At 50.7% G+C, this 17,647-nt stretch overlaps 5 protein-coding genes across 5 annotated transcripts; 3 read left to right on the forward strand and 2 right to left on the reverse strand.

Annotated features, from left to right (window-relative positions):
• Positions 1-191: 191 nt before the first annotated feature.
• PFICI_11619 (uncharacterized protein) lies at positions 192-1,322 on the forward strand (the record flags this gene model as incomplete). Its single annotated transcript, XM_007840200.1, has 1 exon — positions 192-1,322. The coding sequence occupies one exon, from the start codon at positions 192-194 to the stop codon at positions 1,320-1,322; it is 1,131 nt and encodes a 376-aa protein (XP_007838391.1).
• Positions 1,323-2,029: 707 nt separating this feature from the next.
• Positions 2,030-7,442, reverse strand: PFICI_11620 (uncharacterized protein; the record flags this gene model as incomplete). The annotated part of the gene is made up of 2 exons (XM_007840201.1): positions 2,030-7,311; positions 7,388-7,442. The coding sequence occupies 2 exons, from the start codon at positions 7,440-7,442 to the stop codon at positions 2,030-2,032; spliced, it is 5,337 nt and encodes a 1,778-aa protein (XP_007838392.1).
• A 3,689-nt stretch (positions 7,443-11,131) lies between these two features.
• On the reverse strand, positions 11,132-13,550 carry PFICI_11621 (uncharacterized protein; the record flags this gene model as incomplete). Its single annotated transcript, XM_007840202.1, has 3 exons — positions 11,132-12,776; positions 12,968-13,185; positions 13,236-13,550. The coding sequence occupies 3 exons, from the start codon at positions 13,548-13,550 to the stop codon at positions 11,132-11,134; spliced, it is 2,178 nt and encodes a 725-aa protein (XP_007838393.1).
• A 524-nt stretch (positions 13,551-14,074) lies between these two features.
• Positions 14,075-15,976, forward strand: PFICI_11622 (uncharacterized protein; the record flags this gene model as incomplete). The annotated part of the gene is made up of 4 exons (XM_007840203.1): positions 14,075-14,668; positions 14,800-15,164; positions 15,232-15,605; positions 15,657-15,976. The coding sequence occupies 4 exons, from the start codon at positions 14,075-14,077 to the stop codon at positions 15,974-15,976; spliced, it is 1,653 nt and encodes a 550-aa protein (XP_007838394.1).
• Positions 15,977-16,590: 614 nt separating this feature from the next.
• On the forward strand, positions 16,591-17,552 carry PFICI_11623 (uncharacterized protein; the record flags this gene model as incomplete). Its single annotated transcript, XM_007840204.1, has 2 exons — positions 16,591-17,164; positions 17,218-17,552. The coding sequence occupies 2 exons, from the start codon at positions 16,591-16,593 to the stop codon at positions 17,550-17,552; spliced, it is 909 nt and encodes a 302-aa protein (XP_007838395.1).
• Between the last annotated feature and the right edge of the window lie 95 nt (positions 17,553-17,647).

Below are 17,647 nucleotides of genomic sequence, written 5' to 3' on the forward strand. Positions count from 1 at the left end.
TTTTATTTTTATTTTATTTTTTGGAGAGAAGAAAATCGAGTAAAATCGAGATAATCTTCTCGCGATACCAACTGGTGCTTTGGATTGTCGCCAATGGGCCATCTATCTTGATGTACCTACTCGCCTGTCACCATATAACATCTTCAAGGTAAGACGCTAGGTCGAGGACCAACAGGAAGATCAAGACGGTCATGTCTGGGACTAACTTGCAGAGCACGACAGAAGTCAAGGCCTACGTAGGATCGGCGGCGGCGGCAATGGGGGCCTACACCAGGGTCAAACAACATTTGAAGCAGGCCAATCCGTCGACGGAGAATGATGATCTTCTCGCCCAAGAGACGTTTCATTACACCTTTACCAGCCAACAGGACGTTGTGCCCAACTTCTTTCTCGGGGCCATTCTCGAGAAACCCTGCGATAGTGACGATCTCAGGAGGGCAAGAAGACCAGTGGTCATGCTAGAGGCACTCCTGATCACTTATTTGGGTCTCTGCCCCCAGGGCATTAACACTCAATACTGCCCTGCCTTGGTGTGCAAATTTAACGCCGTGCTCCGAGAGGGCCTCGAGCTGCCGAACTTGGCAGATGTCACATTGAACCGTTCATGGCCGCTATGGAACCAGTCAGGCGGTCGGAAAAAGTGCGGCAATTGCCATGGTAATCACCGTGACAAGGACAGGTGCAAAGCCTGCAAGCACTTTCTTGCAACACAAGGCTATGAACGCCCGATCGTACCATGTGAGGAGAGATCCTGTTGTGTTAAGGACTGCACAGGCTCTACCAACCCACAATGGTACTACCTTGATCTGAGCCTTATGGACCAGACCAAAGTGCGCTGCCACCGTTGTTACGTCTGGTGGAGGAAACATGGATGTGACCGCACACGGTTCAACCCCGGCCAGGAGTCTAACGAGACCTTTGTCTGCTCCACGTGCCAAGAGTCCGTCCAAGATGGCTTCATGAAGCGCTGCAAAGTTGACGTGCTGCGTCCCTGGACAGATGAGAACAACCGGTGTCTCCCCCGTCACCTGAACCTCCATCCTATCAAGGTTTCGCCCATGAGAAATGACGAGAATGGCAACACTCTTCCCGCCGAATGCGTTAAATGTGACAGAAAGCTCGCAGCAGACTCACGGAACTTTCGCCGAATTGACAGTAGCCAGCCTTGGTCAGCATCGAACTTACAATGCATCACACGTTATGCAAGATCAAATGTCAAGAAGAAGTTCGGCGAGAAGCCGGAAAACACCAATGCACCAATCAAGAAGGACAAGGATGGAAATGTGCTTCCATGTACAATTTACATATGTTACGGAAATTAAGAGAAACTAAGAGCAGGTTAAGAAAGAGTTTTTTTCTTTCCCCTTCTCCTTCTCTGGAATTTCTTTCCCTTCCTTTTTCTCCTTCTCTTTTTACTCCTTTTTTTTTGTCTCCCTCTTTTCTTTTAAAAAAATCCTAATTTAGTCTTAGTTGTAAAAAGTTATTGCTGAAAAGATTTAACGGATCTCAGGTCGAGTCTTCGTTGTGCTTCTTGGTCGAGTTTAAATCTGCTCGGAGCCTGGCGTTTGCAGAGACCAAGCGATCATGTGCGGTTGAAGGAGGGGGGTCCTCGATCTTGATGGGTTGCGGCGCCTCAGACATTCAAACCACCTACTAGATATCGATCTGCTGTAGTTCGGGTACATAGTCACATCAGTCTGGCTCAGACATGAGATATACATACATGTGACGGCGAAAGGTGGCGGTCACGTACGTCATGCAGAATAAAAATGTTTACAGAAGTTTAAATGTCATTGCGCCCTTCCAGCAGCCATAAAACCAAGACTGTATGTCCGCTGAGAGCTGAACTATGCTAATCGGTTTCTAAAATATCAAAACTGGTATCAAAATGCGCTATATATAGGGGTATATATGTAAACATGACCTTGAGTGAAAGACATGAGAAAAAGATGACGTGAAAAAAAAAATTAGTAACAAAATATGCATAAGAATGGGAAGAAAAATAGTCAAAAAATTGGAGAAAAACCTTTCAGTCCAGCCGGTTGATCTCATTCTGCTCAAGGAACTGTTTGGCAATCTTGTCGCCGCCTTCAGCTGCGACACCAAACCAGTGGAACGCGACGCAGTGCAGTGCTGGGTCATTCTTGACATCGACACCCTTGTTACCTTCTGATGCAGTAGCGGAACCCGACGAACCCAGTGCCCGGATTCTGTCCACGGGGTGTCTTGCACTGCCTCCTGGCTTGGCCCCAAATTTCTCCATGAGAGATTGTTTGAAGACGTCGCGGGGTTTGCAAAGTGGCATAATGGTCCTCTCTACAAGCTCTGGGTTACTCAGGTTGAAAAGCCCGAATTCCCTCTGTGCGGGATGTGACCCCTCTTTAGCCGTGATGGTCAACATCTTGGCTACGTCTGCCAGTGAGTAGGGCAATGGTGACCTTGCCGTGTCTGAACCCTCGCTACTTGTGGACGATGGTTTTCTAGATTGCTGCTCCATCTTGATCACCTCATCTGCGACCTCAACCATTGTGCGGCAGACTTCCTGCTTCAGCGCTAGAGCAGCAAGACTCGTGTCGAAAAAGGCCTTGCCCTTTTCTGACCTGTCGAGAGTATCCGCAGGAACAAAGGACGCAATGTACTGCAGATCACGAAAGAGTGTCTTGGGTCGTACACTGGGGTCCTTGAAGAGGGACTCGAGTACAATGGCTACAGCGTCAGTGTTGACAGGTGCTATGGACACGATCGACCGTGTCTCAGCATTGCCGGACGAGCGTGTTTGCGCGGGAGACATGGTCGGCGAGAAGATGACCTGCGACCTACGCTCCCTGACGCTGTCCATTGTTTGTTCAAGCGCATTTGCACCTCCAAAGTCATCATCATCTGGGGGTGCGAGACGATCGCGCATAGCCCATCGGGAACGACGGCCGCTTGACGCCAAGGAAGCCTCAACCAGATGCTTCATTTCAAACAGGGCGTTGAGTTTAACGTGGGGGTTCGGGTTGACACAAAACATTCTCAGTAGGCGCTGGTAAGCCTTCTTGTAGGGAAAGTCGGCAGACTCATCTCTTCGTGATCGCCGGCTGCGCCGTGGACTGGTCTGAGTTGTCGCAGTACTATCATGGCTCTGTACAGTGGGGGTTTCGGATTGCTCAGATGTTGACTCGGCGGCGGCAGTCTCACCAGCAACGCGGAGATTGCCAAAACTCTTCTTCTTTTCAATCACGCGGCTCTTGAGGCCGTTCTTTGTGCTGACGAATTGGCGACTCTGAGCTTCCTGTGCTTGCCGACGCTCGATACACTGCTGTCCGAGTCCTCCAAACCAGCCGTCAGTCTCAGATCCCGCAGAGAACATATAGTTGCCGAGGTCGGACAAGAGAAGACTGGTCAAAGTTTGTCGAAGATCCTCCAAGAAACGTTGTTTGGTTTCTGATTGACGTTGGAGATGCACAGTCTCATTTGACGAAGCAGATGTGCCAGGTCGGCCGCCAGAGTAATGAGACGGTAGCTGACGACTGTAAGGGTGAGAGAAGGAGCCAGAAAAGTTTGTGATACTCGTCGTGGGTGAATGCGCGCGTGACACGACTGAGCTAGCGGAAGGCATCGTAGATTGAAACGGTGACCAGAATGTCGAGGACGAGTCGATGGCATGCATCGGAGACGCGGCGCCAAAGTAGTCTTGAGAGTCTAGGATGTCGGACATTGCAGTGCTCGCTCTGGAAAAACTGTAGCGGGAGTCGAATGATATCTGACTGACGTTGTGAGTTGTCATTGACCTCAGATCTCTGGCAATGGAATTTGGCCGGTTTGCAGATGAGGCGTAGCGCCGCTCAGGGTCACTGATGACGCTGGCAGCATCATCTCCACTCCAGAAACTGCTCTTCTCCCTCAAAGTCTTGGCAGGTCCTTCCAGAGACTTTCGATCGCGCTGGAACAATTCACTTGACCACAGTACAGGACCGTCAACGATGTTATCCCCGACAAGTTTGCTTACACAGCTGTCAACCTCACAGCAAAACCGGTGGATACGTTCTTCTCCTTGGCAGATGTTCTCGATTCGCATCTGCTGAAGCCATTTTGTCGTCTTTTCTGCTTGATCGTCACTGAGTTTGTTGGGCCCGCCTTGCTCTTCACTTGCCGCCAGTATGTCGAGCATTTGTGACTCGTTCTTGTACAGGTAATTCGCAGCTGGACCACGGGATAGTTGTGCTCGAGTACGTTGAAACGTTCCCCATCTCCTGGGGACGCCCATGATTTTCAAGGCACTGCAGATACTGCGAGTGTGCTCATAGGGTGCCGAGTTGTGTACGTCAGTAATGTACCACATCTTGTCCCGCAGACTCTTGAGGCTTTTCATCATGGACGAAATTAATCCCTCGTGTCGTTCTTGACTTTGCTTGAGCCAGACGAGCCATGCGTCATATTCCTCAATGGCCGCATGAGAACGGCGTATTGAGTCCCTTGGCCCCCTCGAAAAGATATTCAATAAGTTGGCGTAGCCATTTTTGCGAAGTGAAGGGGATGAAAGCTTATCGAGCTGCTGCAATGTCTTCCAGTAGAGGTGAGCTGCGACAAAATCCGACTGCACTCTGGATTGCGAAGAGGCGGCCTCGAGCATCTTGATCAATACAGGCTGTGAGTCATCAGCATGCCCCGCGTCCTGCTCGGAACGCGTTATTGACGGGGACCTCGAGGTATAGTTGCGTTCATTTCCTTCCCGCTCCATCTTGCGGTAAGGGTTTCTGCTGCCCATGGAAGATTCAGTGATGATGATCTTGTTTCTGGACTTGTACTTCTTTAGGCCAGTGGCACGGTTGCTCAATGTGGTCAGGCCGCCATCATCCTCGAGACCTCTTGGAATCTCAAAGTCTTCAACAAGCTTCAAGATGGAATCGCGCAACTGGTGGTAATCTTTGTCCAATTCTGGCCCATCATCCAGATCCTCATCTTCCGTGTCGCTTGTGGTTGAAGAATTTTCCTCCTCAAGATCCTCGTCGGGATCATAGGTCATCTGTAGTGAGAGGTTGTGGCCATCGGCTGAAATGAAGAGCACAGCCCAACGTTCAGCACATGGATGACAGGAGCCAGACACAACCTCTTGGCCTAAAATTTGGACCATCTCATGCATAGCGAGTCTTAGTCGGTACCCGTCATCTTCGTAATTGCTCACCCGTTGTGGACTTCCAGTCTCGAGCATTGGAGGGGAATATCGTTGCGGCGTGCCTATCTGATCATCAAAGAACGGTTCCTTGGAAGTTGTGGCCTCGCTCGTAACGGAAGAGGTGCTAAGGCTGATGACTGAAGCAGTGTCAAAATTGTTTCGAGATGTTCCAAGGGAAATGGGCTGGGATATGGCAGAAAATCCGGACACAGACGGCGCGCCCGAGCGAATACTGCTGGAATGAGCAGACTGGGGCCGCCGCTCAGGGAAGAGCGCATTTACTAGGGTAAGCAAATCAGCTGGACTAACGACCAAGTACGGATGCACCTCGGCTGTTTCTCGTAAGGACGTGATAGATCTGGCTGGCAAAAGTCGTCCAATGCCCCGAGATCTTGCAGGCTTGAAGCGTCCAAGAATGTTCTCAATATGATTCTTCACCTTTGGTGGCGTAAGCACAGGCTTCTTGGAACTGGTCCAGGTCATGTCAATAACCAAATCCTTGGCCTTGGAGGCAACCTTTTTGAGGATCTTCTGGCGGCCATATTCGGTGATGTGGTATTCTGCCATCATTCCATGTCGTTCTGGGTGGACAATCACATCCGAAAGCCAATGGCCAAAGAGCCACTTGGAAACAAACCAGCGCCTGACGCTCTCGATTAAGCGAGGATTCAGCCGTCTGAGAATCTCACTGCCCAACTCCAGGACACCCTCGGGAATTCCTGTCGCATCTTCATCGTCGAGAACCTCAAAGAGATCATTGATGGCCCGATCGTAGAACTCATCACTGGCAACGTTGTCCTTGTGAGTCCATTCCGAAATGTTGAAGCGAGTCCCGTTTTGATCCTCGGCACGGTCAAGCAAGAATGCACCGTCTTCCAAGATCTTCATGAGAAACCATTCCATATTCGATCGCCCGGACCAATCGCGCAAGGCAGACCAAACGTCCAGTACAGAATAGAGGATTGACTCATTGGCAGAATTGGAAAACTTAGCTTCAGAGATGAGACGGGCACAAGCATTAGCCCAAATGTCATTTCGTCGTCGGTCCTCGGCACTATCTGGTCCGGCAGAATTGGCGAAACTGGTGTAAATGAGTGCTGAGAGCGGATCGTGGCGTTGAAAGGAAAGTAGCCGTTCCACAGCATTGGCAGACTGGGCCGAGTTCTTGGCGGCGGCACCTGGAGGATTGCGCCCACTCGGGCGACTGTTGTAGTAGGGCAAGACCGACTCTACTGGTTCCGATCCTTGATGGAACGTGTTGAGCGCCTGGAGCTCAGCATTGCTCAAAGAAGAAAGTCTCGATGCCAGATAATCCGGGTTGGTGCGAATCTGTGTCAAGAAGTTCAAAAAGGCTTCCCGGGCAGAGGCAGAAATATCGTTAAGAAAGGGCGCGACGGAGCCAATGTTGGCACTACCTCCAGTTCCATTTGACAGTGTATCCAAATTATCAGCAGATTCCAAGCCAGGAAGTTTGACAGACTCCAGGTCAGGCTCCAATAAAGCGTAACGGCGCGTGTCGTCGCAGCTATTCCGGACATCATGAATGGCGCCAAAGAGGTTTGCGAATGCCTTCTTGTCCTCGCCTCGAAAGCTGTCGGCCAGGTTTCTCTGCGTGATCTCGCCACAACGGGTCAGGCGTGCAGAAAGGGCGGTTGATACGAGAGACCGCTGAAGGCGAATTCGAGTGTTGGCGCGCTTGCGCTCCTGGTATTTGGATAGTCGTACCAAATGGGCGAGCTCCTCCAGAGTTGTTCCTTCGGCCTCAAAGTTGAGTTGTGGATTGGAGTACTGCGACATGTCGGCGAGAAGCGGATGTGATGCCGTGTTCGGGGCTTCGTTTCCTCTTGGGGCCGGCGCAGTTTCGGGCGTTGGCGAGGATGGAGCTTCTACTGGAGAAGACGCTTCCTGGGCTATAACAGGCTTCTTTTGCGCACTCGCGCTTCTACGGTGGCCGTGTACACCATGGCCGTGCCTATCGCTGTCCAAACTCCTCCGTAGTGGAAATGAGATCACTGGCTTGAGCAAGGGCTCGGGGAGAGGGCCTTCGCTGGGGCTCCTGGAACGTAAACGGCGAGGTCGGGAGGGGTCATGACGACGGCTCAGAGGAGAGGGTGTTGGAGACCTCGAGCGTTCGGTTGTGGATGGAGAGAGAGCTGAAGCAAGAGAGTAGCAAAGTCAGTCATCTAGCCTTGCGCACGAGAATTTGGCTAATCATGGCAATCGACATACGAGGCGAAGAATGTATCCGCACGGGTGAGGAGAGAGATCGCTGCATGGAAATCATGATGGGCCATGTGGTATCGAGGTCAAGGGCGCACAATCACCCAAGCACGACTAGCAGCCGGTGCTAGTTGGGCTATGGTGGTGCAGTCTACTCAGGCATATGGTGCTCGGTGGCTGTTGTTTTCGAGAGTCGTCGCTGCTGGCAAGCTTGGACGTATTCGAGGACAGGCGCAGAGGAGAAGGGTATCTAGAGGCTCCAGGTCTCGCTTGTGCCGGTCGCAATTGTCGGACAGAGGGGGTGCGCAGTGGTGGAAGAAGGTATGTACTATAGGTAGCAGCCCTAGTTCAATACGGCACTGTCACGAGATTGCGGGAGATCTATACTGGAAAGGAAATACGACTGGAAGAAATATACGACACAAGAATGGAGAGAAATAGAAGGTTGGCGAGCGGCAACACAACAAAAACAAATCATGGACCAGCTGTCAAGTCAACCCAAGATCAGGTCAGGGCATCGGTAGGCAAATGTACGGTAAGTGTGTATTCGTCTTAGTAGGTAAGGTATTGATTGTGCCACTCAGCAGTTCCAGTCCCTCGTGCTGCGGTCAACCCTGTCACGTTGTCCAGCACAGCAGCGGGCTCGAGCTGGCAGGCAGGAGGATGCTTGCGTGAATGGAGGGATGGATATGATGGATGGAGGGATGGCGGGTTGAACTTGGCTGCCGTGGGGTAATAATGCACTGGGTCCGGCCATGCCCGATGGGGCCAAGGGGGGCCTTGGAAGGCCCTTGACAGGCGGGACGCAACAGCCCAGCCACGAGCCTTTACTGGTGTACTAGTGTTGCTATTTCACCATGACAGCGGCTCTCTGCCAACCTCCATTACGGCGAACCATGGGAAAACTCGAGTTTTTTTTCTTTAGTTTTTTTTTTTTTTTTTTGTGATCGGTTCACTTGTGCTGTCTGTCAACTTCGCAAGTGTACCTAACCGAGTGTTTGTGCTACATGGCACCTAGTTTTGCTCAACATATGCCAGGCGTCTCATTTGTTCATGTGTCTGCGACAGAAGTACTGTGTAGGCTGTAGGTGCTAAAGAAAAGAATAAGTTCAAACAAACACGGGGAATATAATGTGTAGGTAGGTACCATGTAAGTAGCAATGGAAGATCTCACCCAATCATCCACTTTCTTAGCAATTTCATCCACCCAAACTCGCCTTCTAACGGACCGACACGAACTTGATCAGCCTCCTCCAACGCGACCAATACTTTAGTCACGGCTAGGGTTTTACGGAGGCACTGTGTAGTAGGTAGGTGTGAAGCTTCACCGATTCTTGCGAGTTGTAAGTAGCACTATTATCATTTGGCCACGTTACCTACTCGTCCGACTGCCTGCTGTTGTCCTTTCATGTCCTGGTGCTCACATACCTGCTACATACGTACATACTGCTGAATCTCTAAAGAGTACCATGCAGCATGCTATATCTATCACGCATGCTGTGCGTCCATGCCGCTGTCCTGGCAAAAAAACCGGCGGGCTGCAGCAACAGCACAAATGACGACGATTACGTTTCAATATGGAGGGAGGTGCAATGTTGAGGGAGAACTCAAAACTGCTTATCAGACCAATGAAGGGGCGCAATTTTTCGGTGTCCGTTGTATAATTTATTCGGTATGTGTTCTTCTCTCATACTCGAATGTACTCGGCCGACTTGTTATTATTATTATCTGCCAGTGTTGTGCGCGCGCGCGCTCTCTCGCTGCAAGTCATATGCCAGAGGGCTCCGTTGTCTCATATGTTGCACCTATTAGAACTGGCAGCGGAACAGAGCTCAGGTCAGATCAGTGCGCTGGCCTTGCATTGGCAGATATGCATCAGTTCCTTTTTTTTTTATTTCCCTCACCTTTTCTTACGCAAGCCCGCCTTTTCGTTCTCTTACCCTATCTCTATCTCGGCTAGCGAAAAGAGCTCCTCCTCTTCCTCCTCTTGACTGTACCTACATACATACATGAAATGCAATGTAGGTACCTTCGCTACCGACCTGCACCACAGCTGCGTGCTCACCCATCCGCAGCATGGCATGGTGCTGGGGTTGAGAAAAAAAAAGTTTGGGGGGGTCTTTGGTCTTAGACTGGCGCCAGCTTTTGCCCGGGCAGCGCCTGACGTCTTGTAGCCAGCCAATCCACTGGCAACACGCTTCTATGACCCGATGCATGTGCCAACGCATTCACGACCAATCGCCGCCTTGAGCCGACCCCCCATTTCGACGTGTCCATCCACAGCCAATCGCAGTTCTTAATGAGCCCTATAGGACAAGGTTGGCTGGGCCTCTCAGGGCCACCCCATCCTAAAGCCATTCTGCCCATTCCCCTTCCCCTCCTTTACCCTCCTTCCTGGCTATTGTCCCCGCCGGAGGATCACAACCGGGCGGGAGATTGGCAGATGAGCGGCAGCACCCGGGCAGAGAACTACTAGGCAAGCCAGGGCAAGACCTGGCAATCGAAAGGGTGCTCTGCCCTCTTCTTCTTCTCCCACGATGGGCTCGAAAGCAGGTGATTCTGGTCTGCTGCTGCTGCTTCCTCTCCCATGTGCTCCGCTCTTTTGACGATGCCGCATCAACGGACCACGGCACAGCAGCGCGTGTGAGAGTATCCATTGCCATGCCCTTTTTCAGCCTTGTACGTCTCCCCAACGCTGCACGTCAGATGCTATTACCGGTTTGTTGTGGACCATAGTCGACCACTCTGGTGAAGCAAAAGGTATAACTAGATGGCGAGATCATCTTACTCGACACAGCGGCATGGCCAGCCGCCCTTTAGTCAGCTCAGTCCAGCCCCGTTTCCGTCAGCTCTGACAGGAACGCCCAAAGGCTGGAACTGGACAGGGCAATTCGTTGGCAGGCCCGGGCCCCATATCGACTCTTGAAACCCTAGATGTGTGGGCCAACTATATTCTACTATCAGCGGAGCCGATAATGGGCCAAGTACATGTAGGCCCAAAACAACAACGCTTCGACCCAAACTTGGTACGTTGTTGGAACTCGGGGGCTTATTATTCTAGTCCCATTCCCATCTCTGTTAGTTCTGTCAACCACTATAGCAAATCAGAGCTCTCAAATACTATTGCGATCGCGATTGCAACAATGCACTTGAGCCAACATTTGACGCTTCATGGCAACGCTAGGCAAACACTAAACAGACACGGCATTGTACGCTCCTTGGCTGTCTCAGTAGTAGATAAGTGATGATAGGTCAAGTTGCGTAGTTAAAGCCAATCCACTCATGGAAATAGTAGTAATAATAATCGCTATTATCTTTTGACGGACCGACATCGGCTGTAAAGGATGCAATTATATTATGTATGATCTGCATATATTTACACCCATGATCCATGTTGGCGAGCTGGCAAGTTTGCAACAGTCGGTCAAGACTCAAGACTGACCTCCTAAGCGCGCGCGCTTTTCACAGCGAGCGCATTTTAGCCGCGATTTTGTAAGAACAGGAGAGTTTTTGAAGCCGGAGTCAACATGTTTACTCCGAGTTAATTTTTGATCGTCTTGTTTCATCTTCACTAATTTGTCAGTTTATAGCGTAGAGAAGTTTGTGAGTGCTCCTATAAATGGCTTCATATTTGAAATAGGAAAAAAAAAAACACATCAAGTCGTTACCGCTGCCCAAAAACCAACCACCAAGAGAAGGTGAATCCAAATCCTCCACAGGACGCCACGTAGTATCTTTACACATATACTCTATCTATGGGTTGGTCCACAGGCCCTCATTCGTCCCGCCATCTTCCTCCATATTCCTCATCAGGCTATCAAAAAAGGCCATGTCGACGCCTTGGAATGCCCAATCCTCGCCTGGGGCTGCCAGACCAGGATACGGTTCGTATGGCATCAAGTGGTCCGCCACGCAGCTGTCCAAACGATGGGTAAGAAGACTGGGTACAGAACCATCCAGATCATCACTAGTAGTATTGTTCATGTTGTCAGAGCTTCCTTCCTGTGGATATACTGTTGCATGTCGTGGTCCAGAACTGGTATTCTCTGCGCCGTCAGCATCCTGCGGCTGCTCGGGAATAAGAGGTCTGGCGGGTTCCTTGCTCATGCCGTGGCGGGCGATCTTGATGATTCCAAAGTAGGGAATATGAACGCGCACCGAGGTCGTCTCCTCACTCTTATCCGCAGGGTCCGCAACCACAGTCTCTCCAGGCTGTACGCTGACCTGGGCCGTAGTAGTAGTAGTGGCAGGCGGGTCGTCTCCCGGCATCTGCATCTCAATGGCCAGCATCCTCCGCAAGAGGTCGGCGCTCTGGGCACTCAGGGCGTCCGAGTTCATGCGGTTGAGCTTTTCCATGTTCTCCTGAGCGCGCTCAATCATGGCGCGGTCGCTGAGATACTGATGAGCCAAGAGGTTGTCGGCTCCTGAACGGTGGCCATCCATGTGAGCCAACAATAAAGTCATGGCGGCCATGAGCGCGAGAAAGTCTACAATGCGGCAGCTGTAGGCTGCTCGATTGGAGCTGCGCAATATGATGAAGCGTGAAAGTAACTCTCGTGAGGCGTTGACGCACGTGATCCGGGAGTACTCGTAATTCCTGTTGGTGGTAGACCGGAGCATGTAAGGTAGATGAAGCTGATTTAGAAGATTGTAGTGAAGTACTTGAGAAAAGAGCCTCTGGGTCTCGCGAAGAGTGTCTTCCGGCGTCACATCCATGGATGGCGCCAACCACCATTTGCTGGGTAGACTCCTGGCTGTTTTCTGCAACTCCACATCAATTTCCCGTGTCACTTCAACATCAGGAATATTAGACGTTGACTCATTTCGCTCTGATATTTTAGAGGCAATGACACAGTGCATCCGCTCCAGTCGACCCATGGGGGTATCGTTGGAAAACAAGGCGTCGGATGTTAGACTATTGACATCTGAACCACCTGATTGAGGAAGTCCTAGCATCAAGCTCAGATGACAGTCTAGAAATCGGATTCGCCACCACATGTGGCGTGTGTTTGACTTGGTCGTGCTCGGATCGATGACCTCTACTTGTGTTCGATTATTCGGTCGATGGATGCCCATTAGTTGTGCAATGCTCATGGCATGACGATTGGTGAGCCAACTTTGTCGTAAACTCCCCATATTGGCCTCATACATGCTCTGGACCATGACACATTCGAGGCCTTCGGCGTTGCCTAGTAGTCCGTGATCATTTGTGACTAAATGTGCAAGGTCTACCAACCGAGTCCTCAGTGCTCGCGGCGTCTCTTTCAAGCCCTTTAGTTCTCCCACAAGATTGGGCTGAAGATGGAGTAAGTATATAGCCAGCCGAAGCATATATCTTGCCAATATAACTGGATGAGCATTCGGTCTAGGCACCATGGCCAGGCTCCGTGAAGTCTCCCTAATGCGTCAAAATTAGCTCTCAATTTGTCACTGTCATGACTTTTACGTGGAGCCCTCTTTGCGGAAACCACACTTGCTGATGGAAAGGAGTCCTTCATATAAGAAAAGGCAATAAGCGCAACAGTAACATGGAACTCAAATGTTGGAGAGTAGCAAGAATAAGGAATACCACATATTTCGAATACTTACATGCCCGTTTGTTCGAGAATAGTATACGGCAGAACCAGAACCTCGTGCGGTAACGTGAAGGGATGGCGATTTGCGTTGCATATTATCTCGATCTCCTTTTGAGATGGCAAAGCCGCATACAAGGTATCGGATAACTGTCCATGCTTGTTTCGTGACTCCAGTGCGTTGACTGCGAGATCTGATGCGAAGATGCCACCGACAGATCTAGGTGTAGCATCCTTGAAAGAAGTAGTTAGTAGATTTCAAAGATGATAAAACGACTTCTCACCTCTGCTGAGATTGTTGTTGCCGGTGTAGGAAAGTCATGAGCCTTTGCAGTATCATCGGTAGTATCTTCGGGAAATTCCTGGCCAATACATTTGGAGCCACGTCGGCGACAAGCATTGCAAACGTCGCTGTTCAAAGGGCTCAAGACACATTTCATCTTGCGCCGTTTGCATTCCCAACAACTCCGGGTGCCTTTGCGGACTTTCCTCCGCTTGGACTCGGACTGTACGCTAGTGTCATCCTCCTCGTGCTGTGCCGGCTGCTTGCGGTAGGGCGGTACGACTGCCACTGGTCGCGAAAACCGCGATACGTTCATTCTTCCAATGGTCCGTGAACAGTATCACTGCTCACTCGCGGCGTAACAAGTGCATTTACATGTTGAACTAGAAGAAAAGGTTGTAGATGGTGTCACCTGAAAAAAGACGGCGGAGGAAATGAATATGGCCTTCAGCCCACCCCCACCTTCGTCCGTAATCTGTACTGCGACTCTCGCTCGTCCGCCGTACTGTGGGTCCGCTCTCGGTCGAAACGGTTCCTCCGTGAGTATGGTCTACATCCGCGAACAGCTCATTGCAAGATGTTAGGGGAACCAGATATGATGATTTAGGCATTTTGTAAGCACGACAGGCAACCTTTGAGAAATTGAGGATTATGACAAATTAAAGCTGTTTATTGGCAATCTCTGCGGCATGTTCTTTCTAAAGGGCCGCTGCTTCAGATCATGGACATATAACACAACATCCCGTTCTGGTTTTCTCAAATGGTTTGTTATTGCTGCCATTTGCATATCATCATATCAATTGATCTTTTTAATACATCTCAAAAGTTTCCGTACACAAAATGGAGCCAAATGAGTCCACCAACAGCGACAAGCAGCAAGTCAATGACAATATTGCAGAAACGACTACGAAAAAGGCGGATATCGCAATCACCTCTCCGGACAAGGAACTCGAATACATCACCGGGATGCGCCTTTTCCTCGTAATGTTCACCATATTCGCCAGCACGATTCTCGCGGCAATCGAAATAGGGATAATATCTACTGCAATCCCCGGAATCACAGACGACTTTCACCGTCTAGATGATGTCGGATGGTACGGTAGTAGCACCTTTATTCTTGCAGGCTCAACGGCTTCATTGTGGGGAAAACTATACAAGTACCTCAATATCAAGTATGTCTACATGACCTCCGTCGTGTTGTACCTTGTCGGCAGCATTGTGGCCGCAGCCGCTCCGAATAGCGCCGCAGTTATCGTTGGCCGAGCATGGCAAGGTTGGGGCGCTGCAGGGACCCTGGGCGGCTCCGTCCTCGTCATCAACTACGTCGCCGAGCCGAGACATCACCCTGCCCTCATAGGCTTGTGGATGGCTGTGTTCATGGTAGCGACCATTTTTGGGCCCTTGATTGGGGGCGCCTTTACCAGTGGAGTTTCGGTAAGCAAACCACCAAACCATTCAATGATTGATTTCAATCGCGATGGAAGCAGATGGTACTCAAGGGACCCATCGAGTGCTTGAACCCATTGAAGATTCGCGAAAACGGTTGCTAACACCGTATCTTGCAGTGGAGATGGTGCTTCTGGATCAATCTACCCCTCGGTTGCCCAATTATTGTTCTGCTATTTCTATTCCTTCGAATCCCGAAACGTGTCCAGCCCATACCAGCGACATGGAAAGAAATCCTACGGCAGCTTGACCTGCCAGGGTTTGCTATCTTGCTCACTTCCTTGGTCTGCTTTACTTTGGCTTTGCAATGGGGCGGCCAAACCAAGAGCTGGAATGATGGGTCTGTGATTGCCACTCTGGTTTTGGCGGTCTGCCTCACAATCGCCTTCTTCATAACCGAATGGCTTCAAGCCGACCACGCCATGCTTCCATTAGGTCTACTGATGCCGCGCACCACTTGGACGAACGCCTTGTTTTGCTACATGTGAGCGTCCTTGAATGACTACACTCCATATGTACCTAATGCTAATCGGCGATATTCATTGCGAAAGCTCCAACGCAGCTGACTTCCAAGTAATGTTTTACCTACCTATTTACTTCCAGTCAATCTTTGGACAGTCAGCAATCATGAGTGGCGTGAATACTCTCCCATTCTTAGCATTCTTTGCGGCTGGAGCACTGGCCAGCGGAGTTCTTATAGGCAAGACAGGACATACCCAGCCCTTTCAGCTGGTGTCCGCTCTGCTCATGGTGGCTGGCACGGCACTATTCTACACCCTGGACGTCGCATCGACCAAGGGACGATACGTTGGCCCGCAAATTCTCTTTGGATTCGGATTTGGACTCAGCAGCCAGGTTCCAATGACGGCAGTGCAGGGGTTCTCACGGCCCGAAGACGTGGCAGCCTCGACGGGAATCATCATCAGTAAGCTGAGTGTGGAGGAAATATAGCGACATGCGCTGACATTGAACAAAGTGTGCCAAGCTATTAGCGGTGCCTATTTCGTGGCCGTGGCGCAATCGCTTTTTGCAAACCGCATGGTGGCTGCCCTTACAAATGTTGACGCTGCTGAGGTGTTACGCACTGGAGCAGCAGAGATTCAGAGTGTCTTTGAAGGAAACGAATTGATTGCTGTTCGAAACGCGTACATGACGGGTATCAAGGCTGTTTTTGCATTTGCGCTGGCAAGCAGCGTACTTGCTGTTTTAATTGCTGCACTTATTCCCTTGCGACGGCTACCGAGCCATGGAAACAAGACCGACAATAGCAATGTCCGATCCGAAGGCAAACCATGATGGTATATGCCGACTTCCATTCGACCGATGGGGACGGCTTGTTGTAGTGACCAGGGGGGCGGTGGCCGTGTACTAGAGCCAAATCTTCTTGAAAGCCATGCTCAATGCACCCACTGCAGGAATTTCAACAGAGGCAACGTTCATAAAAACCTCAAGAAGTAGAATAAATACATGGCATTGGAACAAAACAAATAGAACCAGATTGAAACACCAGCAATGCAAATTAAAGGCAGTAAAACCTCCATTTAATAAGGATTGTGCTGCTGAAATCTTAAAAGTTGCATTCTCCAGCGGCTCTTTAATATACTACAGACAGGGGGGAAAGCTTGGGGTCGGCAACCGGCCCGCATGCATGTCTGTGGGAGACGCGGAGGACCTGATTTGGACATTTCTACTGGTATAGTGCCGGGCACTGATGGATTCCGCCAATCAGCATCTTGCCCTCGCCTTGACGACTGCGGGTATGCCATGCCCGCAATTATTGAGGGTAGCGGCAGACCTGGATCCGTGGTTTAATATCCAAAATGACATTTAAAAAGGCTCGCGATTGTCCCGCTGTCACGAAGATGTAGATCGCCAAGGAAGACAAAGACTGCCAAAACTATTGCTTCAATATGGCCTCAAAGTATCTCGCTCTGGCTGCGGCCACACTGGCTGCTGCTGTCCCGACGCCGATCAATAGCAGCGCTGCTGCAAGCGATCCTCTTTACTTTATCACATTCGGCGACTCCTATTCGCAGACAGGGTTTGACGTCAACGGCACACATCCGTCGGCCTCCAATCCTCTGGGCAACCCAGACCTTCCAGGCTGGACAGCAAGCGGTGGTCTCGACTGGGTTGGTTTTGAGGTTACCAAGTACAATGCCTCGCTGCTGCTTTCGTACAATCTGGCCTACGGAGGCGCAACAACAGACGCCAACCTGGTAACTCCCTACGCAGACACGGTGCTCAGCTTTGTCGACCAGGTCGGAGAATTCTCCACGTCCCTGGCATCAAAGCCGGATTGGGCCCCATGGACCTCGGACAACACGCTCGTTGGCGTGTGGATGGGCGTCAATGATGTGGGCAACACGTTTTGGCTAAGCAACATGAGCGACGTTATCGATGCCGTTACCACCCGGTACTTTGAGCTGCTGCAGGTGACGTACGATGCCGGTGCGAGGAACTTTGTATTGTTGTCGGTGCCTCGTAAGTGAACTTTGCGATGACAATTCCGAACACGATGGTTGACTTCATTGCAGCTACTGACCAGACACCTCTCATGCTTGAGAATGATGCCTCTTCCGAGGCATCTCTCGCGAGCACCATCTCCACCTACAATGACTTTTTGTCCAGCAAGCTAGACACGTTCAAGTCCAGCAATAGCGACGTTACCGCGTGGATTGTGGACACGTCGGTTCCATTCTACGAAGCCATCAACAACCCGACGGCATATGGAGCTCCCAATGCTACTTGCTTTAACGCCGATGGTGTGAGTTGCTTGTGGTTCAATAACTACCACCCAGGTGTGGCAATCCAAGGGTTGGTCGCGGAGGCGGTTGCACAGACTGTGGGTGCGCCATTCTTCACGAGTTAAAAAAGACACGCGACAGCATGGACACAATGCGAGGTCACGTATGTGCCCCCAGCTTACTTGAAAAAATACCTGAAATTGATAAGACAAAAACTCTA

This window comes from Pestalotiopsis fici (genome assembly GCF_000516985.1).
Source record: "Pestalotiopsis fici W106-1 unplaced genomic scaffold PFICI_Scf_9, whole genome shotgun sequence".
Taxonomy (NCBI): domain Eukaryota; kingdom Fungi; phylum Ascomycota; class Sordariomycetes; order Amphisphaeriales; family Sporocadaceae; genus Pestalotiopsis; species Pestalotiopsis fici.